The sequence below is a fragment of the Protomyctophum parallelum genome (assembly GCF_964188405.1).
Source record: "Protomyctophum parallelum genome assembly, chromosome: 19".
In the NCBI taxonomy this organism is placed as follows: domain Eukaryota; kingdom Metazoa; phylum Chordata; class Actinopteri; order Myctophiformes; family Myctophidae; genus Protomyctophum; species Protomyctophum parallelum.
In genome coordinates, this window is record NC_139717.1 from 44,829,501 (window position 1) to 44,853,623 (window position 24,123).

The 24,123-nt window shown below is 43.8% G+C and overlaps 1 protein-coding gene across 1 annotated transcript in view; it reads right to left on the minus strand.

Moving 5' to 3' along the window:
* Positions 1-894: 894 nt before the first annotated feature.
* The window catches only part of lamb3 (laminin subunit beta 3), a 30,787-nt gene continuing 7,558 nt past the window's right edge, over positions 895-24,123 (minus strand). Inside the window, exons 5-21 of the mRNA XM_083789830.1 lie at positions 23,689-23,883; positions 21,962-22,025; positions 20,652-20,827; positions 20,166-20,286; positions 19,720-19,956; positions 19,006-19,283; positions 18,572-18,672; positions 16,905-17,068; positions 15,329-15,537; positions 12,341-12,547; positions 9,339-9,483; positions 8,772-8,982; positions 5,412-5,553; positions 3,101-3,277; positions 2,553-2,715; positions 1,284-1,420; positions 895-1,236 (exon numbers count right to left, since the gene is read on the minus strand). Coding sequence (XP_083645956.1) covers positions 1,284-1,420; positions 2,553-2,715; positions 3,101-3,277; positions 5,412-5,553; positions 8,772-8,982; positions 9,339-9,483; positions 12,341-12,547; positions 15,329-15,537; positions 16,905-17,068; positions 18,572-18,672; positions 19,006-19,283; positions 19,720-19,956; positions 20,166-20,286; positions 20,652-20,827; positions 21,962-22,025; positions 23,689-23,883 — 2,727 coding nt within the window. The 3' untranslated portion in view covers positions 895-1,236. The remainder of the gene's footprint in view (positions 1,237-1,283; positions 1,421-2,552; positions 2,716-3,100; positions 3,278-5,411; positions 5,554-8,771; positions 8,983-9,338; positions 9,484-12,340; positions 12,548-15,328; positions 15,538-16,904; positions 17,069-18,571; positions 18,673-19,005; positions 19,284-19,719; positions 19,957-20,165; positions 20,287-20,651; positions 20,828-21,961; positions 22,026-23,688; positions 23,884-24,123) is intronic.

Consider the following 24,123-nt stretch of genomic DNA (forward strand, 5'->3'; position numbering starts at 1 on the left):
AACTTAGGAATCAAAAGAACACAGGAAACGCCACACAGGGCAGGAACTAAAACATACAGGAACAGCAGCGCAAAGCTGGCGTAGAACCAAACTAAACTGACACAGAGTCCCACAAACACACCACTTAAATCCCAAAGTCATTAGTAGGCACAAGTGTCCACAGCTGTGTTCCCAGGAGGAAACTGTCTCTCAGGTAGGGTGGGGGAGGGGAACACACAGGGTAGGTAGGAGAGAACATAAGGGTGGCGGACCAGGCATGGGACGTTCTGGGACAGGACGTGACACCTATTCATGATTCTGCTTATAGAGAAGTAGCCTATGTTAGTTTGTTTTATGGAAACAGTTGTTTGTGTTGAATGTGCTAATTACACAGAATTATTCAAAAGAGAGAAAATGGGCAAGCCATAAAATAATAATTTTCATACGTCATGTGGAAAAAAGGTAAATAAAAAAAGTAACATTAATGTTGTCAAACCTGATCGGAGCATCTCTACAATACAGCGTTTTCTTTCAGTTCATCATTGAATTTAGGTTTTGCGATTAATTGCGATTAATCGCGCGATTAACTTCACAAATCATGCGATTAATCGCGATTACATTTTTTAATCGCCTGACAGCACTAGTTATGATATTTCGTCGACCAAAACTAGACTAACATAAACACATTCCAGGTGACTAAAATGTAACAAAAACGAAATGAAAACTATTCAAGTGACTATGACTAAAATTAAAATCTAAATATGCTGTCAGAATCAACACTGCATCCAATCAGAGCACAGTACAGCTGAAAGTAATAATCTGTAGTTCATACAAATATTTCACACAATTATTATTTTTATTCTGTGAAAAATACCTTCTTTGAAGAGTAAATATACTATATAGAAGTGTCTATTTGTACGTCTCTAAATGTTTTGATTAATTGAACATGGTGGACCCTCTTGTAAACAAGTGTAATGCTTAATTGGGTCATCCACTCACAGTTAACAGTCTTTGTATTGAGTCTGTGCTTGAAATGTACTGTAATTCTGCAAGCTGTTAATAAATATTTCAATCAATCAATCAATCAATCAATCAAAGGATCAGAGTGTACTGCATGGAACCAAATGGACCTGTTCTCTTTATCTCTGTTATCTTTTTTTTTTTAAGTAGTTGTATTGACAAATAAAACATTGATAGTAGATCTTAACTACATGCAGTCAGCGGATGGACCTTAGCTCAGATGGCAGAGAGGAGATCTTAAAACCCCCTTATATGGCCAATGGCGTAATTGACGTAATAAATCATTAACTACATGTAGCCAGCAGATGGGCCTTTGCTCTGATAGCAGACAGTAAGCCCTGCAGCTTTGTGTCCAGACCCTGGAGTGTCTCAGACTTGTGAAGCACTTGATCCTGCAGCCTCTGGAGAGACTCTGCCTTCCCTGGAAGCACACAAGGAACAAAACAATGTATGGAGAAACAAATAGATTGACTGTTATGTAGCAGAGTGGCTCGCAACTTCAGCCCGATGTCGTAGAAATCTATTATCTCCCCCAAGCGAGAGAGAATTCTTAGTGGTTAACAGAGAGGATATTATGCAGACTGCATATGGGTGGAACACCCTACCAACTGTCATTAAGACATGTTAATCCCTTGACTCCTTCAAAACCGCCCTCAAAGGGCACCTAGGGACGGCTGCAATTCGAAACGGGCCCGTGTAAAATCTGAATCTCCCACCCACCCCTTTTCCCCATCATCCCCCCACCCCCCTTTCCCCCTTTTTACATCATTTATTTTACATTTCAACGCGTCGCAGTGTGACGCTTGTAGATCTGCTATTTTTGATATGACAAAATATGCAATGTGGCCCTCTGGAGTGAGTGTGGATCTATAGTGGCCCTCTGGAGTGAGTGTCGAACTATAGTGGCCCTCTGGAGTGAGTTTGGAACTATAGTGGCCCTCTGGAATGAGTGTGCAACTATAGTGGGCCTCTGGAGTGAGTGTGGAACTATAGTGGTCCTCTGGAGTGAATGTGGAACTAGTGGCCCTCTGGAGTGAGTGTGGAACTAGAGTGGCCCTCTGGAGTGAGTGTGGAACTATCGTGGCCCTCTGGAGTGAGTGTGGAACTAGAGTGGCCCTCTGGAGTGAGTGTGGAACTATCGTGGCCCTCTGGAGTGAGTGTGGAACTAGAGTGGCCCTCTGGAGTGAGTGTGGAACTATCGTGGCCCTCTGGAGTGAGTGTGGAACTATCGTGGCCCTCTGGAGTGAGTGTGTAACTAGAGTGGACCTCTGGAGTGAGTGTGGAACTAGAGTGGCCCTCTGGAGTGAGTGTGGAACTAGAGTGGCCCTCTGGAGTGAGTGTGGAACTTGAGTGGCCCTCTGGAGTGAGTGTGGAACTATAGTGGCCCTCTGGAGTGAGTGTGGAACTTGAGTGGCCCTCTGGAGTGAGTGTGGAACTTGAGTGGCCCTCTCCAGCTTCAAAGTTGACCCAAACCCTGCCCTTAGCCTGTGGTGCGTCCGCGCACCAGAAAGAGGTGCACACGCCACAGTTTGGGAACCCCTGCGGTGACTAACCTGCCAGAGAGTCCATCATGAGTCCAGAGTCTTGGCTCAGACGTGCAGCGGCGTCCCGCAGCCTGTCTAGACGCTCCCTCGGCGTGCTGGCGCCGTCGCCGCGCCTGCTGTTGTTGTCGGCGGCCTTGACCTTCACCAGCCGATCCTTCAAGGTCAGCAATTCCTGGAAGCACGCGCGGGCGGCGACAATGGACGTTATTATAGCCACACGTGTTAAAAACGCAAGCAGGCACGCATGCACACACACACACACACACACACGCACGCGCGCACACACACACACACACACTAGGCCTGACCTCCATTAGTCGAAGAGTCGACTAATTGATCAAATCGTTTGAACATAATAAAAAATAAAAAAGGATATACTGTATGTCATGATTTATTGGGAGAAACAAATCAGTTATGTTAAATCAGACATTAACTCATTAACTATGTAAATCCTTATTGGGGACAGCCCTAACACACACGCACAAACACGCGCACACCCACGCGTGCACACGCACGCACGCACACACGCACACAAGCACACACGCATACACACACACCTGAGCGGCAGCGGCAGCCTCAACCTTGGCCTTCCCGGCGTCACCAGATGCATGCTGGGAGAGCTGGTCTCCATCCAATAGCAGAGCTCGGAGCCGAGTCAGCCGAGGTTTCATCCTCCCTGTCAACTCTGAAAGCTGCTCTATAGCAACCTCTGCTGGAGACAGCTGAACCGTAGCCTGGAGAGGAGAGGAGACGAGAGAGCTTTTCATTGATCGACCGACTGACTGACCGACCGACTGACTGACTGACTGACTGATTGATTGAGAAAAACACAAGAACACCCATAGGGCTTGTTTGGTTGTGGTCCTTTTGAGGAGGGGGTGGGGGTACGATACATTATACGAAGCAAGGACAAAAAACTAAATACACAAAACAACAAAAAGTTAAAACTGAACAAAACAATCTAAAACTCTTACTCTATAACAAGTACAAGTTACAATGTAGGCATTTAGCAGACACTCTTAATCCAGAGTGATTTACAGTAAGCAAGAACATCACAGTCATCACATGGTAATTCATCAAATACATAGAAATAGTCATCAAGAATCATAAGCAAGCTAAGAATCTTATCATCAGTCTAACAGTAGAATATATAAACATAGAAATAGTCATCTAGGATAAACCAATAATCTGTCTAATTTATGCATGCATGCACGCACGCACGCGTGCATGGTTTCCTCCGGCATTGGTGTGTGAATGGGTGAATGTAATGCTAATACACAATCTCAGATAATCTGGGATATCAAATGAGCAGAGCCATACCGCCATACTAAATTAATTTGGTCTTAAACTGTTATTCGTCTATAGTACTCAAATGGTTAATGGTCAATCTGGGCTCAAGAGTACAAACAAAACTCTGACAGGGGGGGAGTTTCCCTGGTTGGACGTAGCGCATGCAGGAAGGAACACGTTATTCCAACCAGTTCCTTTTCCCTCCATCAGGCGCCCCGTCTGGCCAAGGGGAGGCAGTTTAGAGACCATGATTACTGCATGTTTTTGTGAGGTATACCTACCCTAAGGGGCACGGGGAGAACATGCAAACTCCACACAGAAAGGCCCTTTTGCCAACCCTGCCTCGGGTAAGGGCACTAATGACGCGGAGGAGGAAACACGCCGCCAGCACCCACAGTGTCCCGAGCGGGAAATGAATTCTCATTCTGATTGGTCAATAACACTGTTTATGAATGCTTCATTCTGATTGGTCAATACCAGCTGTTTGACTGCTTCATTCTGATTGGTCAATACCTACAGTACCCCCTTAGATAGCACTTTTGTAGACTTGGATAGCATTTGATAGACTTATAGCATGTTATGTAGACACTAGACAGCACTATAATTGCATACTATGTAGTCATAGCACTTCATAGTACATGAATGTATAGCATTGTATAGTATATAATTATGTATAGTTTATATGTATAGTTTCATTATATAGATATTCCACTGTTACGTTCTTAGCTTACGCATGTTTCATGATAAATGCTTTTTATTATGTGATGTATTCCCATGCTTTTTTGTTCTTGTTTAATGTAAATCGCTCTGGATTAAGAGTGTCTGCTAAATGCCTAAATTGTAAATTGTAAATTGTACCATGGAGCTCATCATACGCCGTATGACTTTAGGAACAAAATGAGAACTATTGCATGCCGTCGACAAACATTCAAAGGGGGTGTATCTGATACGCAGGAGCAGGGGCTAAGAGCGGCAAGAAAGTGGACTTCAATACTTTTTCGTAATTCATGGTAATGTTACTGATGTGAAGGAATGTGTGGCCTATTGTCTTTCCTGATAATGGATGGCCGCGAGCCATAGTTTTGAGGCAATTCAAACAGTAACTTAAGAACAGACCTGCCAATTAATTCTAATGAAGTGCGCTAGGGCTCATTAGTAGGCTATTCAAACTGCATGTCTACAACAAGGCTATATACATTAAAGGTAACATTTGTCTAGATTGAGTCTACTGCCGAGTTCTTGCATTGAAGATGAGACCAGGACTCCAGCTCCAGTCCAAAGTGGTTGAATTACAGGGTGATTATTAGAAACAGTAGAAAATCTGTACAAGAAATAAGGTCGCTGAGGCCCTAGCCTCAGCAACCTTACAGGCTTATGCAAAGGCTAAACTTAAGTAACTTAGATAGCGTTTTTATGCAGACATTTTATATGCAAAGTTTATATGCATAGTTTCATTATATTCCACTGTCAGGTTCTTAGCTTATGATTCATGATGACTATCTGTTTTTGTTTTTGCTTTTGTAAATCGCTCTGGATTAAGAGCGTCTGCTTTTGACGTTAATTAAAGTTGCAACTCACCTTAACCAGGGAGTGGTTAAGCTTGTCTATGATGTCCATGGTGCTGTGCAGTTTGTCCTCCAGGACAGAGAGGGCGCCCTCTGCTGAGCTGAAGCTCTCCAGCAGGCCGTCCACGTCGGCCGTCACTCCCACAGCCGCGTCCCTATTGGTCAATAATATCAGCTGTTAATGCTTCATTCTGATTGGCCAATACCACCGTTTATGAATGCTTGACCACGCCTCCAGGTCTTTAGTTTACTCAACCAATTAGACCTGGTACTTAAGACACACAAAATACAGCCCTGAGTGTCCAAGTTGCTCCTTTACACCTGACGGGGGAGTTTCCCTGGTTGGACGTAGCGCATGCAGGAAGGAACACGTTATTCCAACCAGTTCCTTTCCCCTCCATCAGGCGCCCCGGCTGGCCAAGGGGAGGCAGTTTAGAGACCATGATTACTGCATGTTTTTGTGAGGTATACCTACCCTAAGGGGCACGGGGAGAACATGCAAACTCCACACAGAAAGGCCCTATTAGCCAACCCCGCCTCGGTTATGGGCGCTGATGACGCGGAGGAGGAAACACGCCGCCAGCACCCACAGCGTCCCGAGCGGGAAATGAATGCTCATTCTGATTGGTCAATACCAGCTGTTTATGAATGCTTCATTCTCATTGGTCACTACAGCTCACCACCGCACATGTGGCTATTTCTGGGTCTCCTCACACCAAGCGTTTAAGAAAATGTTGGACTAAAAACACCAGTTCCTGTGTTGTGTTACACTGAAATCGGTGACCTATATGAATACATTTGGGTTTACGCATGTTTCATGATAAATGCTTTTATGTGATGTATTCCCATGCTTTTGTTCTTGCTTAAATGTAAGTCGCTCTGGATTAAGAGCGTCTGCTAAATGCCTAAATTGTAAATTGTAAACTCCATGCTGTGTGATACGGCACTCGTGGAGGCGGGGCATACTTGACAAACGGTAGCCGTTTTGTTAGCGATGTGTTGTGTGCCTGCAGGCGGCCTGAGGCCTACCAGGCCGGCCTGGCCGGTCAATAAAATAATGCTGACAATTAACTAGCTTTAAGCCTGTTGTATAGGCAACTGACCGCAGACACCCTGCCATTCCCTCTTTTTTAATTTCTATATCATTATTACTCACATGTAGAGATTTGCAGAGCTCTTGCTTGTTCTTTTTTGTACATATAGTGACTTGTGCTGCCCAAACACTGCGTGCACTCTCTCTCTCTCTCCCCGCCCCCATCTCTCTGTCTCAAAATGCGAGAGAGCTGCATGGTCGAGTGACTATCAGTTTCTATTGCGAGAGAGAGACTGAGATGGGCGGTTTATAATGATTAATTAACCTCTTTAAAATATGTAGGCCCATATCCACAATCTGGTATTCTATCTAATTATATTTAGCCTATTTACTGCACTTAGGGTGACCAGATCCCAACTAACCAGGAGTGTGTTTGTGTGGGACAATGTGGGACACATGCGGGGTTGTGTCGTGCGCGTGAATAATGTCTATACGAAAACAAAAAAAATAACATTTCTATTCCTCAATTAGACATTTCTATTCTGTCCCTCACATAGCATATATATGCTTTGCCATCTGGTTGATTCAGTAGCACATAATAGGACTATGATGATAATAACTATAATAGAACTACTATGCAAATAAAAGAAACTTAACAGAAATGCATTTCAATTAACTATTATTGGACAAACAGGACAATAGACCAACCAACCAACCAACCAACCAATACAACTGGACCAACCATTGATTGTGAAGGCATGAATAACCAATAAGGAACCAATAAATAAATGTTTACTTTATCAAAGTATCCTCCTCCTAACAAAGCCAACTACTGCAAATTATTTTGAAATTATACAGGTAAAATACATAAAATATAAAATAAATTAAACCAGAAATATGAATCAAAATTGGTCAGCATTGGAGGCAACTCATAATAAATTGTAAACACACTTCTCCACCATAGCAGCACAGCCAGGATATACACCTTTTAGGTGTTTTTAGGTGTTTATGTTGTCCATTACAAGTCTGAAAGTCTCTCAGTTGTACTGTGTGGTAAACACTAGTTATTTCAGCTGCTGTTACCTTTTGTTCTTGTTTTGGTTTTTTAGAACAAACGTGTCCATGCCCCGTGAATCCTCCTTTTGATCAACACGTTGCTTCACGTCTCTATTCACCTCCTCCGTGTGTCACTGAGAAACGACTCTAATTACAAATGTCACAGAAGACTCTTTCAATATGCCTTGCACTGCATGGCGTCTTCACCCACGGATAAATAGTTTCCCTGTGCTTGTTGTAACTGCACCTCATTTTCTTCCCCTTTCTCCTCCATGTTTTAGCTAAGACGCTAAATCGTTGTACTGTGTTTTGTGCGTTGTTTTGTTTAGTTTTGTTTTCAATAAGACTAAACTATCCGCTGCCGCACCGCATTGATTTGATTTCCCCCTCTCTGCCCGGCTGTTTGATTGACAGCCAATCCTACCTACCTACACACACACACACAGTCACGCCCCCCCCCCCCCCCCCCCCCCCCCCTGGCCCTGTCATAACAGCCTCTGCAGCTCCGCTGCTCTCCCACACTGATGACCACAGACAGACCCACAGATAAAGCGCACATTTGAAAACTGGAGCCTGTCTATCATAATGCGGGACAACGTCTCAATTTGCGGGACGCATGAAAAGTCATTGAAATGCGGGACAATCCCGCACAAATGGGGACATCTGGTCACCCTAACTGCACTTGGGACACTATAGTGTTTTCATATAGGCCGCTAAATCTTTTGCCGACATGAGACATCACGTCAACTCTATATATTTAATTAATTAATCCAAACGTAGGCTATATGGACTGCGAAATTAAACAAAGATTTGGTGATTCATATGTTGTGCGTAATGTGGAGCCCCTTTCCAAAATAATAGACACGCCATAGGCATTAACACACTGCGCCATGTGGCTGTCGGGACTCGGGAGTGTGGGCAGCTTGTAGATCTGTTCTTTTGGCTAAGGTGGAGATTCAGCAAAATGAAGACAACGCATAGAGTTATATTAGCCACATTTTCCTATGATAATAATAATAGCTTGAATTTATATAGTGCCTTTCATGAACCTAAGGACGCTTTACCAACAATCAAAAACTATATGCCATAAGCCTGAGAGAATATGAAGGAAGGAATATATTCAATGATTTGCGCCACATTTCCAAATGCCGCGCTACGAGCTTGTAGATCCGCTATTTTTCAACAGTTAAAGTTGAAACAATAATGGCTAAAGTGGTTATAAAAGTGACACAGAGATGCGTTTCGGGTCGTTAATGGCTTATATAATAAGTGGGTCAGCCATACCTGGCGTCCCGGGCCTCTTGCAGAAGTCTTCGGGCGGTGAGCAGCTGTGGCTCCGCCTCTCGCAGCACGGCCCCGCCCGCTGGGAGGGCGGTGGCCGCCAGGCGCCTCAGCTCGTCCAGCTTCCTCCTGAGGTCGGCCACACCCAGAGGAAGTCTGGTCCCCAGGACCAGCTCGCTGACCTCTGTGACGCTTTGCAGGCTGGACGATGGGTCTGAGGAGATGAGATGAGATGGGATGGGATGGGATGGGATGGGATGGGATGGGATGAGATGAGATGAGATGAGATGAGATGAGATGAGATGAGATGAGATGAGATGAGATGAGATGAGATGAGATGAGATGAGATGAGATGAGATGAGATGAGATGGGATGGGATGGGATGGGATGAGATGGGATGGGATGGGATGGGATGGGATGGGATGGGATGGGATGGGATGGGATGAGATGAGATTGGTTCGTAGATATGGTATGTAAATGAGACATGATTTGATTGGTTCTTTACCTCACATTAACATGATATTGACAAGGCATTTAGATGATAGAGATGATTTGATTGGTTCTTCTTACCTGACAGGAAGTCCTTCAGGTCTTTGATGACATCACGAGTCTCTTTCAAATCCACTTCCAGGTCGTCCCTTGCCAACTTAATGCGATTGGCCAGCTTCTCCGTGGATCGCCTCACCTGATTGGACGTTCCCTGTGTTTCCTTGAGCTGGGGAGATCAAAGCCACAACTTTACTTTCATATTGTTGTTGTTGTTACTTGCGCAAGCAGAGCGCGCAAGTAATATTTTCGCCCGGTCTCCTTCGTCGTGACAGCTGTTCCGCCATTCGAGGCTTACGCAGAAAAACATCAAATCTGTGCCTGTGTTGCTGGACCAATGATGACGAAATGACCATATTTCTTACGTCATCATTTAGAGCTAGTCATACGTATACTATATACATAATCAGTAAAAAATAAAATAACAAATTGTGCCTGATCTGCTGGGACCAGAGTATGTGGTGTGTATGTGTATGACTAGCTCTAAATGATGACGTAAGAAATATGGTCATTTCGTCATCATTGGTCCAGCAACACAGGCACAGATTTGATGTTTTTCTGCGTAAGCCTCAAATGGCGGAACAGCTGTCACGGTTTTTGGCGCAAAGTAACCACAGTATACCGCTAATCAACTTACAACTACACACTTTATACAGTATAGAGTATAGAGTATATATGTATACATATATAGTATATGCCTATATACTATATATATTTCTTACGTCATCATTTAGAGCTAGTCATACGTATACTATATACATAATCAGTAAAAAATAAAATAGCAAATTGTGCCTGATCTGCTGGGACCAGAGTACGTGGTGTGTATGTGTATGACTAGCTCTTAATAATGACGTAAGAAATATGGTAATTTGTGGTCATTTGGTCCAGCAACACAGGCACAGATTTGATGTTTTTCTGCGTAAGCCTCAAATGGCGGAACAGCTGTCACGGTTTTTGGCGCAAAGTAACCACAGTATACCGCTAATCAACTTACAACTACACACTTTATACAGTATAGAGTATAGAGTATATATGTATACGTATATAGTATATGCCTATATACTATATATATACTATATATATTTCTTACGTCATAATTTAGAGCTAGTCATACGTATACTATATACATAATCAGTAAAAAATAAAATAGCAAATTGTGCCTGATCTGCTGGGACCAGAGTACGTGGTGTGTATGTGTATGACGAGCTCTTAATGATGACGTAAGAAATATGGTCATTTGTGGTCATTTGGTCCAGCAACACAGGCACAGATTTGATGTTTTTCTGCGTAAGCCTCAAATGGCGGAACAGCTGTCACGGTTTTTGGCGCAAAGTAACCACAGTATACCGCTAATCAACTTACAACTACACACTTTATACAGTATAGAGCAGGGTTCCCCAATAGGCGGCCCGCGGGCCATTTGCGGCCCACAGAGCGACCCCTTGTGGCCCATGAAAGAATTTCCAAAAAAAAAAAAAATGTTTTTTTTTTTTTTTTTTTTTTTGAAGGGTCCCAGATATAAATGGCATTAAATGGGGGTCAGTAGCCTCTGCATGTCAAACTGGGCATCCTTTTCAAATGGGGTCTTGCCCTGAAAATGAATTTTAAGGGCAAGACCTCGACCTCGCGCGTGCAGACTCGGCCCCCAGCCTGGTACGCTAGTCAAAATATGGCCCTTGAGGAAAATTAATTGGGGAACCCTGGTATAGAGTATAGAGTATATATGTATACGTATATAGTATATGCCTATATACTATATATATACTATATATATTTCTTACGTCATCATTTAGAGCTAGTCATACGTATACTATATACATAATCAGTAAAAAATAAAATAGCTAATTGTGCCTGATCTGCTGGGACCAGAGTACGTGGTGTGTATGTGTATGACTAGAAAAACTAAAAAGGGATCCAGAATATATCTACAACGATAAAACAGTATTTCTTATATAGATAGAAACTTGAATCATACTTAATAATACTAGATGTTTATATGTATAAAGTAGGTAGCAAATAGTTACATCTAAACATTACTCATTTCAAACGTTCCTTCACAGAGATACTGAGATTTGACAGTTTACAGCGGTCGAAAGGACTTGCGCGCTCTGCTTGCGCACTAGTTGGCCATTTATGGCCTACTAGTGTGCAACAAGTAAGTATGCACTCGACAGAGTGCAGTTCTAGTTGTTGTTGTTATTATGTTAAGCTTAAACTTTTCTCTGCTATCTATGATTATAATCAAAGCCCTAGGCCACGTACAAGTTCGTAGACAACCGTATACTCCATATGAAAGCGGCGACCGCCAATGTTTACCTCTTAGCATTGCTCCGGTTGCTATGGAGAGCCTCCGTCCTCACCAGATATGGGTTTTTAAAAAGCTCCATTGAGCCTCCATTATAACAGGATTTTCAAAGCCTTGTATCTCTAAAGCTTTGAGCGCTGTCCATGATGAGCTGACGCGCATCCCGACAATAGTAAATCCTTTGTGAGTTTGTATCGCATCGCTGCGCACGTGTAACTGCAACGAGAGCTAAGGGGTATATGAGCTTACGGCTAACGATCAATGTCCTCACAACAACAGGTCACTGAATAACTCCGAAATTACAAGGACCGTAGAGTCAGAGCGGACGGGTGGCACAGGTTAGGTGTGCTTATGCTACCACCTAGTGGCAATAAATGGAGTTAATGTTGATATGGCACACTGACAATCAAGAAAATGAAAACATGCCACTTCATGTCAAAAAGGCCAACCCCTGGTATTATGGTTGATACTTGCTACAGATTACTATGAAAACCTGCAAAACCTGTCCGTCCGTCAGGTCACGCCTCCATATGTGGTTGTCAGTCCACACCTTGTGACATCACGTCTCGTGACATCACGTCTCGTGACATCACGCCTCGTGACACGCTCTATATATGGCCACCTCCACCCCCAAAAAATATATATTGTAATAATAATAATAATACTATATAGTATAGTATAGTATAGTATAGTAGATTTATTTGTTTATAATAAACAGTACCTTCTCCGTAGCATGTGCGATCTTCCGGCTCAACCTCTCCAGTCGGTCCTTGACCTCCTGGGCATGCTCTAGGCTCCGCCTCCCCAGAGGCAGTGCCCCGACGCAGCCGCCCTCCCCGCCGCCACCACAGGGTGGCGCTGAAGGACACACCTCTCCGCCTTCACACTGCAGTGGGGTGCACGGGGTCGCCCGCTTACTGCCGCACACCTGATGGGGTGACCAGCGTCACATGATACGCGAGGGGTTAAAAAAAACAAAGGGCCTTTAACAGGAAAATTACACTTTGTCCTCCATTTGCTCACTTTCTTCGTCTCGGGATCAATGTTGTTTTCGTCGACTAAAACTAAGACGAAAAAAGTTTGTCTTTTTCCACTGACGAAAACTAAATGGAAACTAAATAAAAACTAAGCTATGATGACTAAAACTAAGACAATTTTGTCAACAAATAAAGACTAGACTAAAATGTTAGGAAGGAACTAGTGGACAAGAGATCCAGTATAAATAATTTTACAATTGGTTGCATGCTGAAAATAGCCGATCTACAAGCTCACAACGCGTTGAGCTGTGGCGCGTTGTGAGCTTGTCAATCGGCGATTTTCAGCAAGTGTAAAAACAGTCATTACGACGGCATCAAGGCCCACCGAAATACATTTTAGTCGACTAAATCAACTGTAGATTTAGTTGACTAAAACTACACTAACACAAAAACATTCCAGCTGACTAAAATGTGACAAAAACTAAATGAAAACTATTCAAGAGACTATGACTAAAACTAAAATCAAAATTTGCTGCCAAAAACAACACTCTCGGGATGCAGGAATTATTTCGCCACTGTCACAGATTTTGTCCTACAGATTTCGTTGGAACATCAAGAAGGCACATGCACGAGAACGTCTTCAGTGATAGTATACGTCAGGACATAGATATTAAAAAAATACAAAAATAAATATATGCTTCATTGGCCGCTGCAGTTCATTTAGTGTCCAGTAGTAAGTATATCGATATGTAAACAGCACATTATCGTATCATCAGCAATGCAAATAATAGGTAATGAATCGTTTTGCAATGTTAAAAATCAATTAAATCAATTAGTATGTGTGCATTGTATTTAGCAATTTTAAGAGGAAAAAAGAACAAGATGGGTTTAATTAATTTTTAAACCCGATACGATACATTTATTTCCATGTATCGTATCGTCAACAATTTATTAGGAAGAAAACCAGGACTGTATCCGTGGATCCGGATCCAGATCTTCAAATAGTAAAATCAACAGGAAGTTAACATTTTAATTAAGGCTGTCAAAAATAACGCGTTAATGGCATTAATCAATTGCGTTAATTAATTGCGTTAAAAAATTTAACGCAATTAACGCATGTTAGTGGTCCCCCTAACATGCGCCCGTGCGCGCGGCTCAGGAAAGTCCAGAGCATAACAAATCTGTCACTGTGTAGCACACAGTCATGATTGAACAACACCAGAGAGATAGCGTGTGTATTGTAGTTTGGAAAGTGGTTTGATTCTGTAACTATGTTGCGTTACTTTGTCTGCCTAGCAAAGCCCCATTAGGCTACACTGCACGCACACACACACACACACACACACACACACACACACACATACTACTAGTGTTAGCTATCAGCGCGCTGCAAGAATCACTCGGGTCCGTCGCAACTTGTGGACATTTTGAAAATGCCATTAATGTTTGTCCGGCTGGTTTCGTTTTATCCTACGCGATTACGTGAATCAGCATGGCTGCGCCTGCAGTAGGCTATTAGCAAAACAAACACATGGTACTTTTGTGTCGCACATGGAAAGCAACTGAAAACGACCATGGATATATTAAAGACAGTTCCCCTGTGCTGCTGTGCACAGCGGAGATAATGCACAACTCCAGGTACGAACCAAAACACTGACTGAAGCTGATTCACGACTAACTATCTCCAGACTAGTCCTGCAGTCCCGCAATGAAGGAGAGACAATCTCGCCTCTCACTACAGTCCACTACAATGCCATTCTAGCCTTAAAACCTACATTTATATGTTATTCAATAATTACTTTAGCGCAAAATATAGGCTTTTCTAAACCAAGCCCCGTTTCCAAAAATGCTTATTGTATTTTGTGAATTTCAATTAACTATAGTCTACAGTTTAACCCATTGCTTCTCAGCTATTTTAATTTCAAGGACCCCCAAATTAAATTGATAGAAAGTAGCCTAGGCCATTTTATTATGATTTTCATCTCTGGACTGGGACCCCAGTCTCCATTCATCCATCCATCCATCTTCAACCGCTTATCCCTAGTCGGGTCGCGGGGGCAACAGCTCCACCAGAGTGTTCCAGACTTCCCTCTCCAGAGCAACATTAGTGACTTCCTCCTGGGGGACCGCAGTCTACATGGCCAAAAGCCAGTGTTGATTTAACTCAAAGTGTAGGCTAGGCCTACAAATGCTCACATCACATCATGGCTATACTAAATGCATTAGAAAACAAAAAACATTCAAAAACGAATGTATATCCGCTTTCTGTCATTTATATTTCCATTTCCACAACAATAAACAGGAAAACATGGCATATTTTGGACATAGTTCGAATGGTGATTAATCATGATTAAATTAATTTTGAAGCTGTGATTAATCTGATAAAATTTTTTAATCATTTGACAGCCCTAATTTTAATAAAAAAATAAAACCACATGAGTTTTGCTGATGCTCTATATTGTCTGAATCAACTTTGTTTGTGTTTGTTTACGTACTAAAAGAGTGACTTTGAGAGCTGGTTCAGCATACAATGTAAGTCAATGAGGAGCATATGTTGAATTATCAATTTCTAATCACTGGAACTTTTTTTTTTCTTGTCCACATTTGAAGTTACATCATTACTTAATGGTGTAACTGATTACTAACTGATTACTTAATTTACAATAAGTCAAATGACAACTAAATAACGGCGTGAAATGGGTTGAAAACCACTGGTATATGATGTTCTATACCTGCTTAGCAGCGGGGCTGAGGTCGGGCCTGGCCAGCAGGTGGCGCCGGAGCTTCTCCAGGTCCTCAGTGTTGTTGCTGTGAGGCAGCAGACCAGCGGTGGTCTGGTCTCTGGCGGTCCGCGACTCGCTCAGGGTCTTCTCGTTGGCCTCCACGCCATCGACTGCGTTCCTGGACACAGCCACGGCCTTCTGGATGTCTGCCAACGCTCCTGGAAGAAGAACAAAATAAAGTGGAAACGGAGCTACATTTCCTAACCGTCTGTCTACTGTACCAAGACATCAGAGACACATGCTGTCCACTGTACCAAGACATCAGAGACACATGCTGTCCACTGTACCAAGACGTCAGAGACACATGCTGTCCACTGTACCAAGACATCAGAGACACATGCTGTCCACTGTACCAAGACATCAGAGACACATTCTGTCCACTGTAACAAGACATCAGAGACACATTATGTCCACTGTACCAAGACATCAGAGACACATTCTGTTCACTGTACCAAGACATCAGAGACACATTCTGTTCACTGTACCAAGACATCAGAGAAACATGCTGTCCACTGTACCAAGACATCAGAGACACATGCTGTCCACTGTACCGAGACATCAGAGACACATGCTGTCCACTGTACCAAGACATCAGAGACACATGCTGTCCACTGTACCAAGACATCAGAGACACATGCTGTCCACTCCACGGTACCAAAACATCAGAGACACGTGCTGTCCACTGTACCAAGACATCAGAGACACCTACTTCACACAGATTACAATCACCCACAGATATTTTGAAAACGTGGCTAATGACAAAAAACATATCTGCTAGGCGAAGTACAAACACAGCAGCATGATTTGTGAGCTGCTGTGATTGGAGAATGATATCAAATGGAACACAACCACCCTAAAGACTAATCATTCCTAATCACTATCTGCATTTAGTTTTGATTGTATTGTTCCACTTTTTGTTTTGGCAATGTAAACATATGTTTTCTCATGCCAATACAACCCTTTGAATTGAAACATGGAATTGAAGAAGAGGAGATGGGCTCCGTCTTCAACACATTGAACGCCACGGACGTGGATCCACGTCATCTGGCATCTTCGTGGACAACGCTAAGAGGGCACTCTTCGCCCACCTATGAATGATGTTATGACTTCCAGAGAAAAAATACACCCGGAAATCACATGATCAAAAAGAAACGCACGCTCGTCCACACCGTGCCGCTAAAGGATTTATTAAAAACATCTCTGAATTATTTACCAGATTGCGTTTTTGGTGAAAAAACAAGCCATATTCAACTGACCATAACTAAAGAAAGGAAGCTCACGCTTACAATGTTGTTGTTTTTTAATAATAATAATAAGAAGAATAGTGCATTTATGCGATGTTTTGTTTTGTTTTGTTTTGTTCTTTATTATTATTATTACCCTTATTATTATTATTTACACGTCTGGACTCTGGAGTTTCCTCGAAGGGGCGGATAGAAAAATGCCTCTGGTGATAAACCTGCCCCACATTTGCATAATGGTTCTTGATTGGATCCTCACTACTTGGGAGGGACCTCTCTCTGACCTGTATTGGTGGATGAGGTGACGTTCCTGATGACGTCCCTCTGGGTGTTAAATGTCCGGACCAGGCTCTCCAGCAGAGCCCGCAGGCCTTCCAGCTCCCGGTCCAGATCCGCTACATGGTGCAGAGGTAGCGCCACGTCACTGTCCATTTGATCCACTCGCTCTCTGGACGAGAGAGAGAGAGAGAGAGAGAGAGAGAGAGAGAGAGAGAGAGAGAGAGAGATGCAACAGACACCCAAGGAGGTAAATTAGTATGCTATTTGGCCCTAAACCGAGAATACATGGTGGCAAGTTACTGTTACTGATCCAAGGCTGAGGAAGATGTGTACAGACTCAGTGACCACAGACAGACAGACAGACAGACAGACAGACAGACAGACAGACAGACAGACGTGATTGCTGCTCTCAAGTGGATACATGAGAGCTACACTTCCTGTTACAATGTGACAAATATAAAGAGAGAGAGAAAGAGAGATATACTGAGCTTTACCTTGGTGCAGTACCGCTATTCAACCACTAGGTAGTCAGCAGGTTACAACCACTAGAGTTGTGTTGTTCCATTAAGGTTTCTCAAAGTGGGTGCACTCATAGATAGTTATCTATAATAGAGACGTCACTGGATTTCTCCTCCCATCCACTGGCATTGAGTTGCTCACCCATTGTATGAGGCCATTTCACCCCTTCTTCCGGCAATGGAACATTCTGGGATGCATTTTTCCCAAACAAATGACCGAGTACCGTGTGTGCCTGCACTGCGAGCGATTCACATACGAGCGCTGCCATTGTTGTGTATTGGCTCGGCCGCCCCGGGGTGTTCATGTGATTGGCCCAAATGCCGCTTCAGTGTTTCCTCTCGGTAACGTCCCTATTAATTACTCTAAGGGTGCACTGCAGTGGCACCCGTGGTGTGATGCAAGTGTCTCAGAATAATATTAGGAATTTATCAATATCACTTCAGTTTTAACCACTTAAACCCTCTAGACAAAGCAGATCTGCTATTTTTTGGTGAATGTCCCCCCCCTGAATAGGATTCAAGTGGTTAAATGTCATTTATACAACAGGTCGTTTTGGAAGGAAGCAATTTGATTGGTTGAAACAGCCATCTAGCCGTGCTTAAACTGTAATGATCATGGAACGCCTAATCGCAACATAAGAAACAGCTGTGCAGAGTATTGCTGCTCTCCCAGAGCAGAGCTGGCATTTTCGGTCTTAGTTGTAATGAACTTGAGTTGACATGTGTTTTTTTAAGGGTAACTGTTTGTATAATCGCGATATTACAGTACTTGAGAGTCGTGCTTTACAGTCATTCAATGCACTTCTGCGCTGCCTATACGGAACTCCTATCGGCTGGTTCCTGCAGCTACGCAGGTGTGCCATTAATGAGGGTAAAGCACGCCCTCTCGTGTAATATTGCTTACGTGTGAAGCTATTCTCAGTCTGTCGTAATGAAGAGTAATATCCTCTCAAGTTTTCCTCGTGACATGTTGGAATTTGCATGTCACATTTTAGTCCAGCGGCCGGGGATGTGGAGTAGGAAATTTGTTACCAAATTTCCAACTTTAAACAAAATAAGCCTGTTGACAACAATCCAAGGATGCCTCGATGAAAAGAACGTTTTAGAGAACGACTGGCCCAGATGAGACGGAGCCTGGCTGATCCTGAACTCACCTCAGATGAGCTAGAACTCTGCTGATCTTCCTCATGGACTCAGGAGAAGAGGAGAGGAGAGAAACGGAGTCTTGCAGCAGCCTCACACGCACCTCCAGGGTCTGTGTGTGGAGTGCAAGGCTGTTATAGTTAACGGAAACTAGCGAACAAACGGAAACTAAAAAAAACTCAAATAAGAAATTGTTAACTGAAATAAATACAAACTAATAATAATTAAAAAATATATATAACTAACTGAAACTGTATTGTGTGTTTACAACAATCTGAAATGATTAGACAATATGCTTAGTTTAATTTGTCTATAAACTTAATCTGGAACTGAATTTATTAATTTATATTGCTAGACATAAACCTCCCTTAAATTCCTCTGGGGGGGGGGCAATCTATACAAACTAAAACTAAAACTTAAACTAAAAATCCCAAAGCATTGTAACCTGTATACGGAGTCCCAGGTCTCCCCCCATAGGGGAGGGGGGCAGGCGCCCCCCACGCTCCCCCAGGGTCTCCAGACTCTGGGTCAGGTTGTGGATGTAGTCGTCGAGCGCGGCGAAACAGGAAGGACAGGCGTCGTCGCAGCGGGGGAAGTGGCCGCAGCGCCCCCTCTGGCAGGTGTCGCAGCGCGCGCCTGCCACTCCCGGGCGGCATAGACACGCCCCCGTGGTCCGGTCGCAGCCCTGAGGGGAGGCGGAGCCCGCCGGGTGGCACTGACACGCTGCCAAAGGTTTCGAGTCAAAGTCAACAATTGATCTCCTTATTTAATAAAGTTTTTTTTTTTTTTTTTTCAGAATGGTGGACATACAGTTCATACATAGCACACATCATTTTCTTTTCTTCATTTCAGTTTTTTTTTCTAAGCTTGTCGGGCCCTTCTCCTGGATCTCATTCGCATATTTAGGTGCACATGCGTTGTAGACTGAATGACCGATGGACATCTGTCTACCTGCACAGTGCATACATTCATGTTGTCCTTAGATATATACATTCACACACACATATATATAGACATATATGCACATAATGGAAATTCCGTTTGTGCAGTTCTCTTTGCAAACTGAATTGACACATGGTCAGTGGACTGACAGATGGCCAGTGGACTGACAGATGGCCAGTGGACTGACAGATGGCCAGTGGACTGACACGTGACTTACGCAGACATCCGTAGCGATGGTCTCCGAAGGTGTTGTCCGGACAGACGGACTCAGGGGTGCAGGCGTCGGGCCGGTCCGCGGCGCTGTGGGGGTTGCGCCGGTACCCTGGGGCGCAGCGCTCGCAGCGGACCCCCGCCGTGTTGTGGCCACACCCCTCACACACCCCGCCGCTGCCCGTGGCCCCGAACAGAGCCGCGTCGAAGCGGCAGCGCGCGGCGTGGGAGTTGCAGTCGCAACCTGGCGAGAGGATCGAGAGACGCGGTTAGCAGGTTTAGAATGTAACATGTGTGCACGCTCGCACGCAAGCACACGCACGCACGCACGCACGCACGCACTCAACAAGGTTATACAAATTGTGTAGTTTGTGCGTTTGGGGTTGATGTGTTTGGGTAGAAATGGTTCTGAAACTTTTAATTTGTGTGTGTGCGTGTGTGTGTTCTTCTTACGTTTGCACGTGTGTGTGTTGTGTCCCTCGGCTGCTCTCCACGGAAGGTCGTTGTAGAGGTCAGCGCAGCGCTCGCAGTTCACACCCGCTGTGTTGTGTTCACATGCACACTGAGAGTGCACCTACACACACACACACACACACACACACACACACACACACAGACACACACACACACACAACGTCAACAAATACAAACTAGACTATAATGTTATGGATGGACTAGTGGAGAAGCGATCCAGTAGAACTAAGACTATAGCGGAGAAGAGATCCAGAAGATTGAGTATAACAAAAAAAACATGTCATTTATTGATTTTTTTGCGTGCTTAAAATAGCAGATCTACAATGTGCCACGATGTGCCACGCTGCGACACGTTGTGTGCTTGTAGATCAGCTGTTTTCAGAATGCAATATGCATGCACGCACGCACGCACGCACGCACGCACACGCACACACACACACACACACACACGTACGTTTCCATTACCTGTGTGTTGGCAGAGGGGTGGGGCAGGCATCGATGGGCGTGCCCGTGGCACAGACAGCTGCCCGTGACTCTCATCTCTCTCACAGCGTAGAACTTGGAGAGGGCGCGGCCCGCCAGCTTGGGCACCGCCCCTAGCTCCATAAGCCACACCCTCAGCCCTGTGATCCCGCCCACCTCTGTGGAGCCATGTCAATCAATCATCATACCCAGTGGTGGAAAGTAACAAAGTCAATTTTACTCAAGTAACTTGAGTAAGTAAGTACGTTCTTTTTTATTGTGAAGTGTTATATAATGGAGTATTTCCAATTTTCAGTACTCTTACTTCTACTCCGCTACATCTCAGATCCAAATATTGTAAATGTGTTACTAGTTACTTTGTTGATTTTGGTCATTATTACAAAACATACATTAACTACTTCATTTTGGCCATTTGACTACGCGTCAATTTGGTTCCTTTTGTACACTCTCGGAGTTAAGGGGGCTGCAAATATAAAACATTAATTTTGAGGATCACTAGTAATAGTGGGGTCCTAATATGGCATATTATGTGGCATATATGGTTTACGTCATACATATTCTGAAGAAAACTTGGAGACTGACACTCATTACTTGGATCTTATGATCAGAATAAGAACATTATAATGACGTGAAAATAGAAAAATAAAAACATTTGCCAAGATCAAGTCTTGTACAAAGTCTTGCACCGACATTTGTCAAACATATTGATGATACCTGGTCGCGACGGATTGTGAGCTAATAGATCTGCGATGTTCAAAAGATTTGTATACATTTGAAAACCTGAAACAAGACATTCTCTATAATGAGTACTTTTAGTGCTTGAAGTACATTTTGAGGCCAATATGATTGTAGCCTACTTTTACTCAAGTAGATTACATTTTGAATTCCGGAATTTTACTTGTAAGGCTACAGAGTATTTCTATATTGCGGTATTGATTTGACTTTTACGTCCAATGTCCACCATGTAAATGGTGCATTTATATAGCAGTTCAGTGTCTTGCTCAAGCACACTTTGATACTGTCTGGGGCAGCCCGGTATCAAACCAGGAACCTTGCGGTTCATCCGGTCACTCTACTCCTGATCCACTGGTGCCCCCTACCATGACACTACACCATGTCAATCATCTAGCAGATGAAGTTTGCTATTGTAATGCTTGTAATGTAATGTAAACATGTAATAAATACTTAATTTAATTCCAATACTTACAATACATCATTTAATTATAATACTTACAATGCATCATTTATTATAATGCTTATAATACACGTTGAAGTGGAAAATGGTGACCAACCTTGGATCTTCTGTCCCTTGGGACGGTTTACATTAGAATACTGCTGGAGTGGACTGAACTGGACCTGATGTCAAGAGAGAGAGAGAGAGAGAGAGAGAGAGAGAGAGAGAGAGAGAGAGAGAGAGAGAGAGAGAGAGAGAGAGAGACTCGTCAAACATAATCTCTTGTGTTGTTTTAAAAATCTGACTTGTGTGAAGTGAGGGGTGCTCTTATCATCATGGATCCATCAGCCAATTAGATCATCACATTCAGTGCACGCAGGCAGGCAGGCAGACAGGCAGGCAGGCAGGCACGCACGCACGCACTCACTCACGCACACACACACACACACAAAGCTGTACAGGCAATCCATGCAAAAACAATGTTGTTCCTGTAGGGCCCACTAGGGGGCAGTGGTTCCCTAAAGTTTTCAGCCAGTGACTCAAAACTGAAACTATTCTCCCAGGACCCAAACCAGTGAAAATTAGCATGGGCAGCATTCCATTCCGGGTTTATGATCCGGTTGGGAGCGGATGGTAACTTTTGTCATGTTGTAGTCAATGATTTGTAGTCATCTGGCAGGAAACCACAAGACGGTATCAGTACTATGAATGGCGGAATTCTCATTCCGCCTTGTGGTTTCCAGCCTGATGACTACAAAACATGTCTACAACATGACGTAAATTACCATCCATACCATTTTGGAACACGGACCAGGCTTTCCTCCGAGGTGGAAAGCCTGGTGACACGAGGTTAAGTGAAAATAGCCGATCTACAAGCAAAATTTGTTCTAAAACTTATGGAATTTCTTAGATTTTTCTTTCCTTTCTTCATGACATTACTGGAAAAAAAAGGTTAGCTTTTTGGGGATTTTTTTCCCTTTGTAAAATCAATGCTAATTTTACTCTGAGATTGTACAAATGGAACCAAACAGACCCGTTTGGTTCCATCTGTACACTCCCACAAGGGTCCATTTGGTTCCAAACTCTCATGTAGCTGGGGACCCCCTGGAACTCCCTCAAGGACCCCTAGGGGTCCCCGGACCCAACTTTGGGAACCACTGATGTATGAAACACATACAGCAAATAAAAAAAATATTAAATCAATCAATAAATAGCCTATACTGAACCCTACTGAATGATATGTGTACACAAATTTAACGTAGACAAATGTAAAGTTTACATCATATTTGATTTGGCCTTTGTTCGAGACTAGACACACTAGACACTTTTGATGTATATTGAACTCATTGAATTTTGACATTTTTCATTTTATAATGTATTTTGCTGGTGAAAACGGATTAAAATAATCTGGATTATTTTGAGACCGATCATACCAATATGGCATTCCTATGGCCGATTCCGATTATGCTACCGATTCTACAGTGCATCCCTAGTTTGTGACTCTCAAATGGGTGCTGATCATTTGAGTGGAAGTTGCTCAGTGGCATTTTGAAGCACCGGGAGTATAATTATACCTCAATGGCTCGAGCGAGCAGAAGTTTAGCCTAGCCTAGCCCCGGACCTCAAATTTGAGGTCCGGGCTTACGCACGTGACGTCATGAACGTCCGTCCACGTCCACCTCCATTAAAGTGCTGCAATTCCACATTTCGCCAGTAGGTAGTGGCACTTTGGCAGCTTCAACGTTGGATAGCCTTACTGGGGGCTCGGTGCTGACCCACTGTTTGGGAAACAGTGTTCTCACCGTGTAGTCCCTGTATGCTCCACTAGGGGGGCAGAGTCCTTACCGTGTGGTCCCTGTAGGGGCCGTGGGGGCCACTAGGGGGCAGTGTTCTGCAGTAGGTCTGGTCCAGGGCTGTGGGCGGGGCTGTGGGGACCCCAGGGAAGGAGGAGCTGCAGTGGGTTGCCAGGTAGAGGGCGGGTTGCCAGGTTGTGCCGTTATCCACCGTTCTCTCTATGGCCAGAGCGTCCGGACGTGGACCCTGTGGAGACAACATGACGTGAGGGGAGTACATTTATTTTTTTGTAGAGCCTGAGTTTCGCCTCTGATGGGACACCTGTGGTAGCCGGCGGGCTACTACTAGTAGGGTGGGGTTATTATAACCTCACACAAACTATGCCTAAACCAAACCCTAACCTCACAAAAACTATGCCTAAACCTAACCCTAACCTCACAAAAACTATGCCTAAACCAAACCCTAACCTCACAAAAACTATGCCTA